Genomic DNA, 17,885 nt, shown 5'->3' with positions numbered 1-17,885 from the left:
GTCCCGAGGTATGCAGTTTGAGAAAAGGCTCCATGGCTATAGCCTTCACCTGCAGCTTGGTCAATTGATATGGAAATGACGGGCCAGGTTCTTCTAACTGAAGGGAAATAATGGAGCACAGACACAAATGCAGAGAGGTAAACAAAAGAGTGACAGTGATGACTGTAGCACATCTGGTGTTGTCAGCTTCATTGGCACTTTTCATAAGACAAGGTTACTCAATTCATCTCGACGGGGAGCACAGAAAATCCTGCATATAAGCAAAGCAACTCAATATTTTCTTGCATGATAATAAGATGAGTGTCCGAGGTTGAGAACATTTGGAGTAGACAAAAGTATTATCATCAAAAAAACATTTTCAAATAGGCTGTGAAGAAAAGAAAGATTAATATTGTTTCTCAGGCTTTCATCCAGTGAGTCACAGAGGATTAATGCCTGTACTCTTGTGGGAACCTATTGAAGTGAGACTAACATATTCGGTCCGTGGCAAAGTTTAATTAGGACTGTGTTTTGATGATTTTTACTCAGTCCGGAGCAGAAAGCCATCTAAAACCAGAGATGAAACATGGGAAGAGGGGGAAGCGGTTGAGTCATATGAACAAAGAGAGAGAACAGTAATCACGGCCCTTCAGAGGACGGCTCCCGTTGCACTCGCTCTTTTTCGAAGGCGCCACGTCTTGCCGCCAATACAATGTTCGTCTTTCCCTCCATTGTGCCTTTCACAGGCCTGAACATTCAAAAAGGGGGTAGATTGGCATGGTGCAGCTTCCATCCCTACAGCGAGTGAGAATGTGGAACACCAGCAAAGTGAGACTCAGTCAGTAAGCAGCCCCACATTCTCCATGACTACCGTAATTGTCATCACCATCCAGAGGAAATTACATGTTCGGGCTTTTGCAGGTACGTGGCGTTTCCATGGCCCCGGCGTATGTAAACTCCCACCCTTTCGATCGTGGATTTCAGCTTGTGTATTTCTTTGGAAGTCATTAGAATGGCATTAGTTGTCATAACGTCCACACATCATGCGCCAGAACATGGATATATCAAAATCTGTACAAAAAGCATGTTGCATTCATCATTTACAGGAAACATCAGTTCTCCATTTAGGCCAAAAGGCTCAACTGTGTTAACAGCATGAATCCAATGTACTTCTGGGTTAATAATAACGCCACCATAGCTTAATCCATCTTTTGTATCCTTTTGTCCTTTTTGTATTATCTTTTGTCCAACACAAAGCGAACCACAGGGACATATGTGTGTGTTGCAGCAGTACATGTGTAAAACGTTGGTTGTTGGGTTAGAGCACAATGGCCACAGTGGAAATAGCCTGATTGATTATGCAACCTTTGGAAACATTCATGTCGAGGGGCTAATGTCGGAGATTAGACATCTGGTGTGACAAAGTCGTTCAGGGCACCGGGGGGGAACATTGTATACTGACATCCGCTAATGTCGCAGGTCGAGCTCTAATCTGTTTGCATACAAAAGAAAAATGTCAAGCAGTCAGTCCCATTATAGGTGTACATATGGGCATAGATCCCTATTTGATTTTAGTCAAGGATTCGGTAGAAGGGGTCTCTCCAGCTCAACCTTTGATCAGAGTACTCCTCTTCATATCCGTCTCTGACTCCGTTATTATTCTATTCATTTACATGATGGCAACACAACTTAACAGCACTTGAAAAATTGTATTACAGGTATACGAGAAGGCCTTTGTGCTTTTCCTTCATGTCCTCCAAAGAATTATACTGGCTTTGTGTATAGTCTCTGACACTCTGCAAAATATAGTTTTACATTCAAAATATATAAATAAAGTAACATTTTATGCAGCAGTCAGACCATGTGAGTAGAGTGTTATGGTCTGACTAGCTTTTAGAATATTTTATTACATTTTTTTATTACACACATTCCCTCGCTATAGCCCAATATTCGCTATAGGGAATATTGGGCTCCTTTCTATATTTCCAGAGATAGAGACAATTCTTTCATCCAATTAATGAACTTTGTTTTACTGGTGTTCTTCCAAGAGAGTGAGATAACTGTACTTGCAAGCAGTAAACACGGATCTAACGCAGCAATATCTTTTCTTGGGTTTATGGCGTTTATCAGGGTGTACCATATCAATTAAGATGGATAGACAGATGGATAGTTACTTTATTAATCCCGTAAGGGGACATTTTTCGCTACAGCAGCAATCATGGTACAGGTAAATAAAATAACAGAGTAATAATATTAAATATCAAATGCAAATATCAAATGCACAATATTTACAATAAGAATAACAAAGTAAAAATATTAGATATAAAATTGTATTGATTCTGAGTACTTTGTTTTACCCATTTCAGTCTGGTGGTTGATATATTTTTATTTTTATTCCATTTTTGTCCACTACCATAGCAAATAATCCATTTTTGGGGGGAGCTGTAGTAATACCGCCGCAGCAGCAGGTGGCAGTAGCGAGCAGGCTAGCGCCACTACCGCCCTGAGGAAAATATAACGACGAGGAAGATTTAGCATCAACAGTGCGAGACTAGCAGAGGTAACGTTTCCCCATCATTATTTAACCTGTACGGTTCCATCGTAATTCTTGACTTTGAATAGCATTTAATTATTTCCAAATGTGTACTGTTTTGTATGACGCTATTGCGACACTAGCTGCTCAGATAAATGCTAGCTAGCCGTTAGCATTAGCGGTTTTAGCTAGGCGAGCTAGCAGCTGCAGCGAGCTAAGCTGTCATTATTTTATGCGTATGTGGGTGTATGTACGCTGAATGAGAGGCTTAGCCCGTTATGTGGCTTCATAATCCGTTATAAAGAACCAATAGCGCACTATTTTTAGCCTTTTGCATCAATTACGCTCGCGCCTTCGTGTCCGCTGCGCCTCACATTGCCTCATCTCTTGGCAGATTTTGTTTTTTCTGGCCCAGATATTTAGCAGCCAGTGACAAAGCTTTTGAAAATGGACACAAGAGCGTGGAGGAATCCGTATCATGACTACGATGGCAACCCTGCGTCCACACAGGCGCTGTTTGACTGCCAGGGAAAGGTAATATACACATATATATATATATAATGTATTTTGCACGTGATTCGTGTAACGGTGACCCTCGCAATTTAACGTGTTTTATTGTCTCTGTTCCTCCAGCTCACAGCAGAGTTCGCCCAACGGCTGAGCAGCAAGATCAGCGAGCTTCTAGCTGTCATGGAGAACGGCCTCAAGTCCGCCGACGCGAGAGATTGCACCACTTACACCGGCTGGGCAGGTGAAGATGATGATGATGATGACACCGTTACACACACAAGAGCACACTCGAGTGACGTCATAGGGGCCCCGCGCGCTGTGATCACGTGACTGACCCAGAGGTCACGCGTGGTTGGGGATGCTCAATACTGCACACTTTTTTATTTTTTATGTTTGTTCTGTACTTTTAAAAAATTGTTTTGATGCTTACATTTTCCTTCACAAATGATTATTATTTTTATACAAATTAGGGGGCGTACTCAACATTATAAAACAAGGATTTAATGAGGCATCTGAAACATCCCATCCGGTTTAAAGCTTACTGCTTCAACAGTGTTATTCATACTCATTTTGAGATTTTTTTTGTTTTTTTCTATTTCAATATTTAGTTTATGGTAATAGACGACCAATAAATCCAGAAAATATTTATATTTACAGAGCGACCAGAGAGGTTTTAAAAGAAATGAATCCACAGTCAAAATACTTAAATTTCTGGTTAATGTACTCATTGTTTCAGCTCCATTAGATTTTATGAAGTCACAGTATTAGCTCCAGTTTAAAACAGGAAACAGTTCTGGTTTGCGTTCAAAGTCGACAGCAACAACATGTGCGGTGTGTGTGTCTGTCCACAGGCATTGCTCTGCTCTACCTGCACCTCCACAACGTGTTCAGGGACGACTCCTTGCTCCAGAGAGCTCTGGAGTACGTCAACCGCAGCCTGAAGTGTTTGACCCGGCGCCACGACGTCACCTTCCTGTGCGGGGACGCGGGGCCCCTGGCTGTAGCCGCTGTGGTCTACCATCGCCTGCAGAGGGTGCAAGAGACCGACGAGTGCATCAACAGGTCAGTCTAGAATGCGTTTATCAGCCTGGGCTAGATTGTCACATATATCATTTCATACTTTGTTAATTCTCGCTGTTTATGTTCCGTATTACAGGCTGATGATTAAGTGATCCGGGTCAAAACTGTGTGACGTTCAAGAACTATTTCAAGCAGTTGCCTCTGCTTAATATGAACATATATAAAATAAGGTTTACCTATCAAATATTTGCAGTCAGAGAAATGCGCTCACGTGTAGCTGCAACCGTGTTTGGGAACATGCTGCTTAAACTAAATGCTTGTGATTGGCCAGACTGATTATCTGTGACCACTTTGATTGGACGAACCAGAGCATTACTCCAATCACAATGGGTGAATATCGCTCCCGATCCTGTTAAATTAACTGCCAAAGGTAGGATGGTTTTATTATCAATCGCATACAGTTACAGGTCATCGTGGATAGTTCATTGGTGCAATAGTGGGTTGTGACAGGCAGCCGGCCAGATTCACGAGCTCTGTGTGTCCTCTGCTATTCCCCCAGACTGCTGCAGTTTCACCAGAACGTGGTGAAAGGTGCCGGCGGGCTGCCCGATGAGCTGCTTTACGGGCGGATGGGTTTCCTCTACTCCCTCGTCTTCGTCAACCAGCAGCTGGGGCAGGACAGGATCCCACTGCAGTACATCCAGCAGGTAGGAAGGAAGGAGAAATCACACTTCTATGCACCGCGTTGGAAGGACTTTTTACATCCAGGACATGCTGACTCATCGCCTACATCCAAAGATCTTATGCAGTAATGATAGAATAAGAGGAAATTGACCCCTAATTGGACAAATGGTTGGGAAAAACTAAATAAAAAGAGGGAAAAAGCATTAACTTGACATGAAATATGTTATTGAATATGGAACAAACTAAAATAACGCTGCTTCCCTCCTCAGATCAGCGAGTCCGTGCTGGTGTCAGGCGAGCACCTCAGCAGGAAGTTCAGGGTCCAGAACCACAGCCCCCTGATGTACGAGTGGTACCAGGAGCAGTACGTCGGCGCCGCCCACGGCCTGGCCGGCATCTACTACTACCTCATGCAGGTACGACAGGCCTCCTGTGTCCAGTTTGTGGAGCAATTTTACACACGAACTAATTCGATCTACCTGTTACTTCTCCATCCTGTGTAAACTCGGTCTGGTCCCTCCCCCCCCCCACAGCCGGGCTTTGTCTGCGTGGAGGAGTACGTTCACAGGCTGGTGAAGCCTAGCGTCGACCACGTCTGCCGCCTCAAGTTCCCCACGGGAAACTACCCTCCCTGTATCGGGGACGACCGGGACCTGCTGGTGCACTGGTGCCACGGATCCCCAGGGGTGGTGTACATGCTCCTGCAGGCATACAGGGTAAACACTCAGGGAGGAATGAATAATGTTTCCATTTGTACGCCATTTGGAGAACAAGAAGAGAGCCATTGGGCCATCAAAAAAAGCTCTCATTTTAATTTCCCTTTCCTCCCTCTCTCCCTCGTCGCAGGCCTTCGGAGTGCCCCAGTACCTGGAGGACGCCCTGCAGTGTGGAGAGGTGGTGTGGCACTGCGGCCTGCTGAAGAAGGGATACGGCCTGTGTCACGGTGCGGCGGGCAACGCCTATACCTTCCTGGCCCTCTACCGGCTAACGCAGGACCCCAAGCACCTTTACAGAGCCTGCATGGTGAGAGCACGGGGGGGGGAGACACACACGTCATCATGGGATCAGTATACATCGTTCACACACAGGCAGCAGCCTTTCGAGTGATTAAACAACAACAATAATATCCTGGTCTCATGGTTTAAAAGATGCAAGATGTGAAAGTAAACTTCGCTCAAAGGACAACCAATTGCAGCGCAGTTGATTGATGATTCCAGAAAGGGGGTGGGGTTATATGAGAGGCAGGCCCTTTTATGTTTATTGACAATAGGTTGGTAGCTGTCGGTGCGAGTCGGCATGAAAGCGGGCGGGCGGGCGGGGGGGGGTCTGCTAGCGAGCGCTCTTTGGATGCGCTCCAGGTGGCACGAGTGTGTGTGTGTGCGCCACCATTAGCATGGATCTGTTCGCAGAAGATGGAAATGGGACTCTTCGGAGGTCTTGCCGAGGCTCCGCCCCGTGCATCCGACTGACATTGTGGTCGCAACCCGATACCTCGAGCTCAGGCGCCAGGATTTCACCGCTTTTAGCCGTTGTTGACGGTTCAGCTGCAGTTCACTATTGTGGTAGAATGGGAATATTATGGTGACACCGTCTCTCTCTCTCTCTCTCTCTCTCTCTCTCCAGTTTGCAGACTGGTGCATGAACTACGGCAAACATGGATGCCGAACACCAGACACTCCCTTCTCACTTTTTGAAGGTAAAATTTAAGTTTCTGCGAGGAATATTTAACCTGTCAGATCGACAGCAAATGAATGTATATGTAGTAGGAAACAGATAAAACAACAACTTCTCTGCATTATTGACCGTTTGCATCAAAAAGGAAGCTAAACCGGTATAAATGTTATGTTTTGATGGCTATAGCGCCGTGTCGTGTTGCGTCTCTGTTACTGAAGCTGTGAACTCACCGCGTCACTTCCTGTTTGCAGGCATGGCGGGCACCATCTACTTCTTGGCTGACATCCTGCAGCCAATGAAAGCCAGGTTCCCGGCCTTTGAGGTGTAAAGGTTTCCTCCACAGGTAGTCGCCCCCTCCTCCCCCCCCCCCCCCTTGCCCCCGCCCCGCCCCGCCCCCCACTCCACACTGTGGGAAAATATAACAAGGAGAAGACCCACACTTTTGCTCTCTGTCACACTCATGCATGAAAGCACCACATTCACAACAATCGACATTGTGCCATGTTTTTTCCTGCTCTACTCTACCGGGAACTTTACATGTTATTAACGGGATTTATCCTATACTCGCATCTCAACTACATAATTGTCTCAAAAAAAAAAAATGTCAAAGGTGAGAGCTTGCCTCGGTTTTTCGTTCCTCTTTTGTGTATAAAATAATTAAATTCTGTGGCTGTTGCTCAGATTGTGATTTCTTTTGAAGGTTTCAGCAAAAAGGAAGGAAACTAGTTTTCTGGCTGTCTAAAAAAAATAAAATAAAAAAAAAAACATAAATAAAACAAAACATCCCAAAATATGGTGTTAAAACTAAATGGTGTTTAGCTAACACTCAGCAACTGTATATTTGCTAATCTGTGAGCTTGATATGTTGAAGGAAATGGATTGCTTTAGTTTGTTTTTGGTTTTCTTTTTCAGAGTCAACAGCAAAGCTAGTAACAACGCACTAAATATAATGCAGTCCAAGCTGTGCCATGTGTTAAGGGATTAAACCCCAGAGTGTAAACTGTTGCCTGTCCTTTGCACTGTCTGAGCAATAAACCATGTGTCTTTTTACAGCTGTCGTCCTCTCGTGCATTTCACTACTTCTTGCTCTTGTTTTGATGCGATCGTGCAGCAGCAGGGATGCGCCACAGGGGGGCAGCGGCGAGTCCGCCACTTGTGAATTATTAATGTTTTGACCTCCTCCGCCTGGCAAATGAACCACACTCACCTCTGAATCTGCTCTGACTCAATAAGTAAAGAGTTAAACCCCTGAGATAACACAGAGGTGAAGGAGACAAACACAACTTCTCTCTCACCGTCAGCAGCTTTAAGGCATGCAGCTTGCAGAAGAAGCCACATATCACGGTGTCCCTCCCTTTGTGTGCTAGTCTCTTTTCCAAATAAGGCTCACGTAACCCTCCAGAAACCCAAGCGACGACACAATGCCGCCGCTCTTTTTCTTTTTAAGCCCCTCCCCATGTCCGTGCTTCTGTACACCAGCCGGGGTCTCGGAGGGGAGGGGCGGGGGGGAGTACCAGGGCGTCTCAAGATGCGTTCATTTTCAGAAACTGAGCACCTCCGCCAGGAATTGTGAGTAAAAATAGAGCTCATCTGTCCAAAGGGGGCGTGGGGGCCTGGATGGGTTCCTTCTGTTCTTCAGCTGCAGGACTTAATGCAGTTAGTGGATCACCCAAATCCTCTGTCTTTTGAACAAACAAAAGAAGCTGCTGGAAATCAAGCACAGTCCTCCATTCATTACTGTGCTATGCCTATTAATATTAGTATTTTTACGGGTTTTAAATGAGCTTATTAATGAAAAAAGAAAAAAGAAACCTACTGAATGTACAGTGTTCATCAGAGGTCTGTGTGGGGTGGGACGCGCTGCGTCTCGGTGTAGTTTAACTCAGCATATGAATCTGTGCACAGATTAAAAAGAAATGCCCCGTTTCATCAAATATTCTGAGAACATGTCAAGAGGAAGCCCCACATTTATGACAACAAAGCTGAGCATACATTTCATGTCCATTTCAAACGCACAATATTTCCATTCGTGAACAAACATTTGGGAAGAAACTAGGGTTTTGTAACCGAAGGAAAGATGGAGCTTGATTTAGGATTAAGTCGAAGTGAATTAAGAAAGAAAGTTCTTCACTTTCAACAACTATCTGGCAGGAACCTTTTATTTGGTCCCATCAGAGTAAGTATGACAACGATGCATCAAATGAAACCCATCAGAACTTTGCCCCTATCATTTGTGTTTAATGGCATCTACTAAACTTGTGTTTTATGCATCTTCTGCATTAATAAAGCATTCCTTTTTAATGTTGCCCTCAGCACCACGGAGAGCTCTGGTTGAGACTTTTAACCTCCATCGATAGCGCAATCAAGTCTTTACTTCAGGGTAACTTCACCTATCACCTCAATTTCCCTCCAATGCATCATTGTGCTCAATTTAACGGCAAAATGCATTAACTTTGGGACGTCTCTATTAATTACACACTGTGTTGGAGCTAATCTGATGCATTGAGCCTCTGATTTCAGAGTTTTTAAGGAAGCGTAATGTCCATAAAGCTCGTGCAGTAGAATTGTTATTTACCCATAAGAGGAGGAGCACGCTCGCCGGTTAAAAATACCACCTTGTAAGCGAGCTCTCCGGGGCGAGGAGCCCCTCCGAGGTGGGCCGCTGGATTTCTGACTTTACTGCTTTTTCACGGGCACGGTCCAACTGTGCATCTCCCTCCCAAAATAAAAAAAGAAAATTGACATTTTAACTAAATAGAAGTTTTATTTGAAAGAATTGAACACGTAGAAAAGAACATCCTGAGACACAAGACACGGAGTCTTGACGCGGTTATTTGGCCTTCTAAAAATACCCCTGTCCCCTTCTAGAGGCCTACTCCCACTGCACGGGGGCGCGCAGCTCTCCTTTCCGTTTGCCCTAAGAAAGTTAAAGATGTTCCAGCGTGTCATCCGATCCGCTCTATTGGCACAGGTGACGTCACGGGCCCGGGATAAATAAGAGGGGGCTTTGACAATGGCTCGGGACCACTCTGTCTTGGGACTTCGGCTTTGCTTCTTCTTTCTTTTCCGCTCCTCCAGCTCCTTCTCTCCAAAATGGTGTGTACATGATTGTGTTTCGGACCTTGTGGGTGGGGGTGGGTGGGGGGGGCGGATGGCGATGGAGTTACTTTTTTCTTTTTCTGTGCTAGGAACAACTCTTTGGATACTGACTCTCCAAAAATCAGATCAAAAAATTGGGACTTGATTATCACTCGTGACAGGGAGGAGAAATCAGAGACCGCTGTGAAATATAGATTATGATACAAGTTCAAGATTTGTTCCTCTTGGCCCAGGACCACCTGCCTTGAAATACATCCACATTTCTATCACGCTTACACCTAAATGCAAGGAAGCATCCATCAAATGTATTTCGTGCCATTTTGGAGCGTTTACAGCAATAAATTCTGACATTTAGCGTTGTTAGGAAATCTTACATGAACTGGATTTTGTCTGTGCAACTTCTAAACTCATAAATCACTGTGTATTTATTCATTTCTCTGTGTGTTTGTGTGCGTGCGTGTGTGTGTGCGTGTGTGTGTGTGTGTGTGTGTGTGTGTGTATGTATTCGTAAATGTGCCTTTTTGTGTATTTCCACGTAACAGGCAGCAGAGTTCTCACCGGAACAGATCGAGGGTAAGTGAAGAAATGGGGAGATTCATCTCACTCCCTTACAAATAACTTGGCATGCTGGAAATAGGTTGTGAGAATTCCACTCTCTGCGGATTATGGCGGATTATGTCCCCCAAATTGTCTTCCAGTCAAACTCCCAAGTAGCTGCAGGCTATCTTAGTCAAACCTCTAAATTAACTCCTAAAAGGAGGAAGTAGTGATGGAGTAAGTGTCCTACAGCAGACCGCTGTAGGACACTGTCTGCGTCGGACATGTCCAGTTGTCGAGGAGAATTTGAGATACGTCTATTCTGAGCCGCCCTGGCCTTGTCTTGTGGCCTTTACACAGCAGAGGCGTTAATTACCAAGTCAAGGTTTAAGGTGCCGGCCTTGGCGGTGTCCCGTTACAAAATGAATCCAAACTGTGATCCCCAAACTCTTTTGTTGAGTGCTGAAAGACGTGTCTACAGACATTACTCTGTGTTTGGTGGAAGGGGGAACAGCTTATATTATATTACATAGAAGTGATATAGTTTAAAAACTAGGCAATTTGCACCCCAAAAAAAGGATGAAAGCGCTGCCTCTGCACATTCTGGTACATTTATACTACAGTGGAATGCATGCGGGCCACTAGAGACCAGGTGTTGGTTACAACACAGTCAGCATTCTCACGTTTAACTCGCCGTGCCTCTATAAGGCCCGGGTTACTCTGGCTGGGTGTATCAGTTTGCTCCCTGAATGCCTCCCAAATGCAAGCGGAGGCAGGAATGGAGAGGGGTCAGAAGTGTGGGGGGCAAGGTACAGCTGTTCCTCCCGCTGCTGTTCAGAGCATTCATCTGTCAAAAAGGTCACTTTGACTACGGCTTCCTGGTAGGATTCATACAGATAGCCAACCTTCCTTGATCACAGCTGTCGCCACAGTTATCTGGGAACAATGACGGAAGTATGTGGCTTCTATAGCCCTTGATCCAACACGGCTGCCATAGCTGACTAAGAACCCTTTCAAATTAAGAATATACGATCCAGTGATGGATCAGATATAATGTTTTATTATTATTCTTCATCAATGTCCAAACAGCCTTGAAAAATGTTTTTTTAACCATGCTACGAGGAGCTCAGAGACATGTGAGACTTGTGTCCGTGCTTTGGTAACTCAAAGGTTCTCTCCTCACTCTCCCGGACAGATTTCAAGGAATCCTTCGGCCTCTTCGACAGGGTCGGTGACAGCCAGGTAGCTTTCAACCAGGTGGCCGACATCATGCGCGCCCTGGGCCAGAACCCCACCAACTTGGCCGTCAACAAGATTCTGGGCAACCCAACCGCTGACGGTGAGACCCCATGTGACAATACCTGCCGAGTGTAGGCAATCGCAGGCAAAGCTTAAAGATATGACAGATGAGATGGAGGTAAATGCTGAAACATAGCATGATAGCAGGCCAAGAAGAGAGCCACCGAGCTAGTGAACACGCTCAAGCTGGGCTTTCTGTGACCCCCCCGGTCTGAGCACACAGACGATTGGTCCGTGGTGGTTTACGGTGTCCCCCTTGTTTCAACAGACTTGGCCAACAAGAGGGTCAACTTCGAGACCTTCCTTCCCATGCTGAAGGAGGTCGACGCCCAGCCAAAGGGCACGTACGACGACTACATTGAGGGCCTGCGCGTCTTCGACAAGGAGGGCAACGGCACAATCATGGGCGCCGAGCTGCGCATCGTGCTGGCCACCCTGGGTGAGTCTCTCAAGGTCGCCAAATATAGAAGCACGCAAATATAGTGTGCTTAGCGAGCACAGTGTGGGAGCACGCATGTGGGTGAAATGGAGAAAGTGTCCCTTGACATGGATACTTTATGCGCCCCCCACAGGAGAGAAGATGACCGAACACGAGATTGAATCCCTCATGGTGGGCCAGGAGGACGAGAACGGCAGTCTGCACTACGAGGGTGAGCTTTGATTTCCCCGCATGCCTTGTCTATTTATATAATAACTTCATCAATGATGCTCAAGATTTGTAAACATGGGTTTGTCTCTCTCCAGCTTTCATCAAGCACATCTTGTCTGTGTAAGAGGCCGACAGTAGGTCACCTACAGACAGCCCAACGGTGTTCAGGACATCTACACTACATCAAAGACCAACCAAGGAAAGACAAGGACTATGTACAAGGGATGTCGGAGCAAACCCATCTTGTTGTTTATTTTTGTTTTTCTTTCCATTTCGTCTCAAACCCTCCTCGCTCGGGTCATTACCTCTCCATCGTATACCACCATCACTTGGCCTCTACTCCTTCCCGGGGGCGCTTCTCCACTCACCAGCATGGGGTGAGGAACGGGGGAGAAGGGATGACCGCTCATCAAGTGAGGGTAGATCCCTCCCTTCCCACCGCCACCCTCATTCAGTCACGCCATCACTGATTCCCAGCAATGCCAAAGGTGCTGGAGAATGGTCGTGGACAGGCCGCCAAACGTCTCCCACCTCCCTGAAAAGTTTTATTTATTGTCACTCTGTTCATTTCAGAATAAACCTTTCCAACGTACATCCCACCTGGGTTGATTCCTGATCTTTCATTGCCAACATGCAGTTGTAGATGTGCTTTATTATAGGCCAACATAGTCCATGAGCCAGGGGGGGGGGTTAATGGTCTTTGTCCCTATATCATTATAAAGCCCAGACTATTTATCAGTCACATCTTCTTGACACAACATCATTTAACCATAAAAAGACATTTAAAATGATATACTACAAGAATACAACAATAAAAACATTTCTTAAGACAATAAACCTATCTTTGATTAACTTGATATGAAGTTAGTTATAAGGAAGAGCATCTCCTTAGTGTGTGAGATGTACTGTATTTGTTCAAGTACAAAACCAGCCAGCTCGGCAGGTTTGGTCTCACTTACTGCTGTGTATATTTGTTTAGCATCCTCCTGAAGCACAGAGAACAAGGAATCACCGTGGAAACACACTTGTTCTCCCACAGTGTGACTATAACGTACCTGTGGTCTTGTGGAGTAAACACAGGTGCAACGTGTCCCTCACGCAACAATGGGACCGACAGCGTCTCTGTACACCTCGAGAGAGCCTGCCCCCCTGTGGTCTAATGAGGAAACAGGCAGACTTGTATTACAAAACACATGTTTTCTTTTTGATATACTGTTTCAATATCTATTTTTTATACATCTCGTTTTCGACTCTTTGCTATTTGATAAAAATACTGAATGATTTCTGCACCAAGATATTTATTTTGATTTATTCCGTTTTATCTAATGATAGTGATGCTGTCGGAGTACATTCAAGGAAGAAACCAACAAATAAAGACACAGATGTAGCGGCCGCAGCACGCACATGTTTAATATGCATATGCAATGAGTGATGCTCATTGTGCACGCTTTCTTTTCTGTATAAATTAGTTATTAACTGTAATTTTACGAGTATTTTGTAATTTCCGCTACAATGTTGTTCCGACCAATCAGCGTGAGAGGTTTCGCAGCGAAGGAAACAGTGAGGTGTCACTCTGCTGCGGTTTTCATGGGCAAAACCTTTCTCCTGGAGTACGACAAAACATGCTTCAAAGTCACATTTTAAGTTGCACACGAATGATAGTTAGTATCGACACACTTTAACAACAACACACACGTGTTTTACTTCTCTACACAGAGCATACGTTAACTGTTAAACTGTTGTAGTCCAGGAGTCAGTGATGGATAACAGAGTGAGGCTTCTTCTTCGTTGGTAGTGCTCAGTCAGATATTGGTTAATGCTTCATTAAACGGTGTCTTTCAGTGTGATTTTACGTAGCCTATAGATACAGTTAGTTCTCTGCTGTTTCTGTCTCTGCTTTCTCTGACGATGTTTGCTAAGAAGGTGAGCAACATTTGTCTTCTGGGGCTGAGAAATGTCTCCGGAAGAGGACGGGTGTTGTCTGTGGCTGCCAGGTGAAGTATTTCATATATACAGTATATAACTTTTTAGGTTTCAATAATGGCTTAAATAGACGGACGAATGCATGCACGTATCATAGTCGAACTTGGTTCATCTTTAATCGATATCTTAATCGACTTGCAGGTAAGTCATCTGTAGAAGTATTTAGTTCAAAGCGACCTTTGACACACTTCTTTCATACGTAACCTTATATGCAGCTTTCATTTATACATTCATATCATTAGGTGGAAGTGAAGTGCGTTTTCGTAAAACTGCATTCAGAAAAAGTGAAGTTGAGAAAACATTTTTAGTTTCCAGCTGTGAGGATTTGCTGCTAATAACCTGCATAACTTCAGGGTTTGGACTTTTTAATTGGACAAAACAAGACATTACAAATTATATATGATTTTATAACTATCTTTTTTTAATCATGTTCTGTTTTTTTTGTTGTTTTTTTACATTTCATGACTAATAGAGAAAATAATGATCCTTAGATCCCGACTCTCATGCTAATCGTAGCATCTTCCCATAATCCCTTGCTGCTTTACCAAAGTGAATTTAGTTTGGCTTGGGTTGCCGAATCAGCGGCTCGCTGGCGTGATTGGTTGAATTTCTCTCATTCTTCCCAGGCTCTACAGTCAGGCCCAGGAGCCTGGGCAGCCTGGCCCCCCGCCCCGCCCCGAGACCTCCAGCGCCACGACGCTGATGGACATTGGGACTCGCCGGATCTTCAACGAGGACCACGACATCTTCAGACAAAGCGTGCGGCGTTTCTATCAAGAGGAAGTGATTCCATACCACAAGGAGTAGGCCGAAGAATGTCACTGTCAACAAATGTATTAAAACTCCTTCAGCGTAGTCTTTTAACACCTCACCACAGTTCCCTTTTTTTCCTCGATCCAGGTGGGAGAAGGCCGGTCAGGTGAGCAGGGAGGTGTGGGAGAAGGCTGGAGAGCAAGGCATGCTGGGAGTAATGATACCAGCGGAGCACGGTGGCGTCGGAGCAGACCTGTTTTCTGTGGCCGTCACGTGGGAGGAGCAGTGAGTTGTACTAAAAAATCAAATAAAAACATTCATATCTGAAATGTAACACTTTTATTTTTTTTAATTTTGTTTCTCTCCTGCAGATCGTACTCCAACTGCTCAGGCCCGGGCTTCTCCCTGCACTCCGACATCATCATGCCCTACATCTCCAACTACGGCAGCAAGGAGCAGATCGAACGCTTCATCCCCGAGATGACTGCTGGGAAATGCATCGGCGCTATTGCCATGACGGAGCCAGGAGCCGGCAGGTTGGCGGATTCAAGCCAAAGTCCCAAACGTCGGCGTGCAAAGCACCGATGTCGCGTAGCTTTGATGACTCTGCATCTTTTATCTTTTCAGTGACCTCCAAGGTGTGAGGACGCACGCCAAGCGGGACGGCAGCGACTGGATCCTCAACGGCAACAAGGTAACGAGTCACAAAAAGGAGTCATTTGACCGCATCTCGGCACCGCCTTGAGCTCCGTTCCGTCTCACCCCCTCCAGGTGTTCATCTCAAACGGGTGGATGGCCGACCTGGTGGTGGTCGTGGCCGTGACGGGCCGCGAGGCGAAGTCGCCGGCACACGGCATCAGTCTGTTCCTGGTGGAGGACGGCGTGAAGGGCTTCCAGAAGGGGCGCAAGTTGGAGAAGATCGGTCTGAAGGCCCAGGTACCGGAGCTCGGTGGCTTCCGTCGTTCTTCTACCTCTCCGTGTAAAAAAGCTAAATGTCAGGACACGCCGATTCTGTCGCCTCACTGTTTTTTTTTTCTCCTCCGTCTTTCGCAGGACACGGCTGAACTGTTCTTTGAGGATGTGCGGCTTCCAGCCGACGCCATCCTGGGGGAGCCCAACAACGGCTTCTACTACCTGATGAACGAACTGCCTCAGGTGAAAAGAACACGTTTTTAGGATTTTCTCAGTGTCAAAGCACTCCAATGATATTTGTCCTTTGAGTTGCCTATCGATTGTTTCGGGTTCGGTTAGTCTGGTCTGTAAATCCCCTTCTCGTTTTGTGGCGAAAGGAGCGTCTGGCGATTGCTGGCATCGCCATAGCGAGCTGCGAGTTCATGTTTGAGGAAACCAGGAACTACGTGATGCAGAGGAAGGCTTTCGGCAAGACCATCGCACATCTACAGGTCTGTATAACAAACGATTGTGTGCTTGCTTTAGAATCTGATTGTTCCTTTCTGAGAATAACTATCACCGCGTCTAATTTTGCTCCCTCAGACCGTGCAACACAAGCTGGCCGAGCTGAAGACGGAGATCTGTGTGGGCCGAGCCTTCGTAGACAACTGCATCCAGCTCCACGCTGAGAAACGCCTGGATACGGCCACGGCTTCCATGGCCAAGTTCTGGTGAGGATGTGTTTTTGTTGCATTAACCAGGCCATGTTGATGCCATTTGCTAATGTTCGTCTGGGCTTCTCTCCAGGGCTTCTGACCTCCAGAACAAGGTGGCCACTCAGTGCCTGCAGCTCCATGGAGGCTGGGGCTACATGTGGGAATACCCCATCGCCAAGTAAGTGTCACGTGACCTGATCACCCACATTGTTTGCGTTCCAGTCCATCCACAAGTTGCTGAAGTCTGTCTCTTGCAGGGCGTTTGTGGATTCCCGTGTTCAGCCCATCTATGGAGGCACCAATGAGATCATGAAAGAGCTCATCGGCCGCTCCATCGTTAGCCGGAAGTGAGAAAGATTGATGTGCGGTTGTGAGAAGTCATGGAAGAGTGTTTAATCATGCTCGAACCAAGTCTATATAGCTTTTATCAGAAGAAATAACACTGCCTTCCCTATTTATTAATAATTGTAAGTCATTTTGTTAGCAATGCATTGTTTCAGCACACCATTTAGAGCGTCTGAGAAACACGCCAAATTCATTCTTGTTATTTAATCATCTTAAAAACATGTGATGGAAGGGCTCAGGGATGAAATGTTGTAAATATCACTGAATTGAATAAAAAACGTGTCAATCAGCAACAGCGTCCCCTGTGCATTGTCTTCTTTCCACCAGTAGGTGGCAGCAAATGCACGGACGACAAGCAGACTGTTGAATGCGACCTCGAGCATCTCTCCTCGTTTTATAGATGCAATGCCGGCATCTTTGAGTGGATGCACCGTGACTATACATTGTATCACCATGCGTTTGCGTCCTCGTGGGTTTGCTGTATGCGCCTGTAAAAGACAGAAGTGCCGCTACATGCGCAGTGATGTATCTTCCTCCCATCGTCTCCCCTTCCCCCCCTCTCCTCCTTTTTCATGTTTCCTTAGCAACAGCCACACCCCTGTGCTTCCAGCTCTGCGCTCGTCTTCCACTGCGGGCAGCACTTCCCTCCTCAGCAAAGCAGCCCAGAATAAAAAAAAAACAACCCTTTCTAACAATGACTCGACATTTCACTCACTTTGCACCCTGCTGGGTGGTCATTCCGGCTTTGTGCCGGTGTGCGTCTGTGGCCAACTCTGCGCGCGAGCATTATGTCGCATATTTTCACTTCCAAAAGATGTTGCACATGTTTTTTTTAAAAATATAATATCAAGGAGGGGATTTTCCCGTTCACGCATGTTGCCCCTTGCACAATCCCATTGCGCCTTCCCTGCTGCATTTACGGTAGCTTAACGTGCGGTGGGAGGGACCAGAGGGCCCCTTACCGCTCTCATTGTCCCTCAGTGTTCAGTGCCGCTCAGCAGCCCGAACCTCCAGGTAAGAGCCGACGCGCTTTGTTTATCATTTACCGGCGAACGAGGCTTTGTGTTTGCTCAGCATTTATAGGTTCCAGCTGTTATTTAATGCAACACCGGCAGCTGTAAAATGAAAGTTTGCAAAGAAAAGCCCTAGTGGTTATTAACGTTGGCTCTGATGTCTGCTAATCCTCAGCTGGTGTGTGCGCGCGTCACGGTCA

General features: G+C 45.9%; 3 protein-coding genes across 4 annotated transcripts; all 3 read left to right on the top strand.

The window, feature by feature from the left end:
* The first annotated feature begins 2,457 nt into the window (after window positions 1-2,457).
* On the top strand, window positions 2,458-7,452 carry lancl1 (LanC antibiotic synthetase component C-like 1 (bacterial)). Of its 2 annotated transcripts, XM_031852091.1 has the most exons (10): window positions 2,458-2,539; window positions 2,907-3,046; window positions 3,146-3,263; window positions 3,874-4,084; window positions 4,602-4,749; window positions 4,996-5,142; window positions 5,260-5,442; window positions 5,573-5,749; window positions 6,350-6,422; window positions 6,652-7,452. In XM_031852091.1, the coding sequence occupies exons 2-10, from the start codon at window positions 2,960-2,962 to the stop codon at window positions 6,726-6,728; spliced, it is 1,221 nt and encodes a 406-aa protein (XP_031707951.1). In that variant the 5' UTR covers window positions 2,458-2,539; window positions 2,907-2,959; the 3' UTR covers window positions 6,729-7,452. The 2 variants fall into 2 exon arrangements, with proteins under 2 accessions (XP_031707951.1, XP_031707952.1); XM_031852092.1 differs by lacking the exon at window positions 2,458-2,539 and having other exon boundaries at window positions 2,546-3,046.
* Window positions 7,453-9,437: 1,985 nt separating this feature from the next.
* On the top strand, window positions 9,438-12,583 carry mylz3 (myosin, light polypeptide 3, skeletal muscle). Its single transcript, XM_031852094.1, has 6 exons — window positions 9,438-9,496; window positions 10,042-10,072; window positions 11,232-11,375; window positions 11,604-11,774; window positions 11,908-11,985; window positions 12,080-12,583. The coding sequence occupies exons 1-6, from the start codon at window positions 9,494-9,496 to the stop codon at window positions 12,106-12,108; spliced, it is 456 nt and encodes a 151-aa protein (XP_031707954.1). The 5' UTR covers window positions 9,438-9,493; the 3' UTR covers window positions 12,109-12,583.
* A 1,309-nt stretch (window positions 12,584-13,892) lies between these two features.
* acadl (acyl-CoA dehydrogenase long chain) lies at window positions 13,893-16,953 on the top strand. The gene is made up of 11 exons (XM_031852237.1): window positions 13,893-13,978; window positions 14,594-14,770; window positions 14,868-15,005; window positions 15,092-15,256; window positions 15,348-15,414; window positions 15,492-15,656; window positions 15,774-15,875; window positions 16,010-16,123; window positions 16,215-16,342; window positions 16,419-16,505; window positions 16,585-16,953. Exons 1-11 carry the CDS (start codon window positions 13,893-13,895, stop codon window positions 16,676-16,678), a joined length of 1,323 nt encoding a protein of 440 aa, XP_031708097.1. The 3' UTR covers window positions 16,679-16,953.
* Window positions 16,954-17,885: the final 932 nt, after the last annotated feature.

Source organism: Anarrhichthys ocellatus, unplaced genomic scaffold, assembly GCF_004355925.1.
Source record: "Anarrhichthys ocellatus isolate YVR2014 unplaced genomic scaffold, GSC_Weel_1.0 scaffold12, whole genome shotgun sequence".
In the NCBI taxonomy this organism is placed as follows: domain Eukaryota; kingdom Metazoa; phylum Chordata; class Actinopteri; order Perciformes; family Anarhichadidae; genus Anarrhichthys; species Anarrhichthys ocellatus.
Note: the sequence above shows the minus strand (reverse complement) of the source record. Positions and strands in the feature narration are given on the sequence as shown.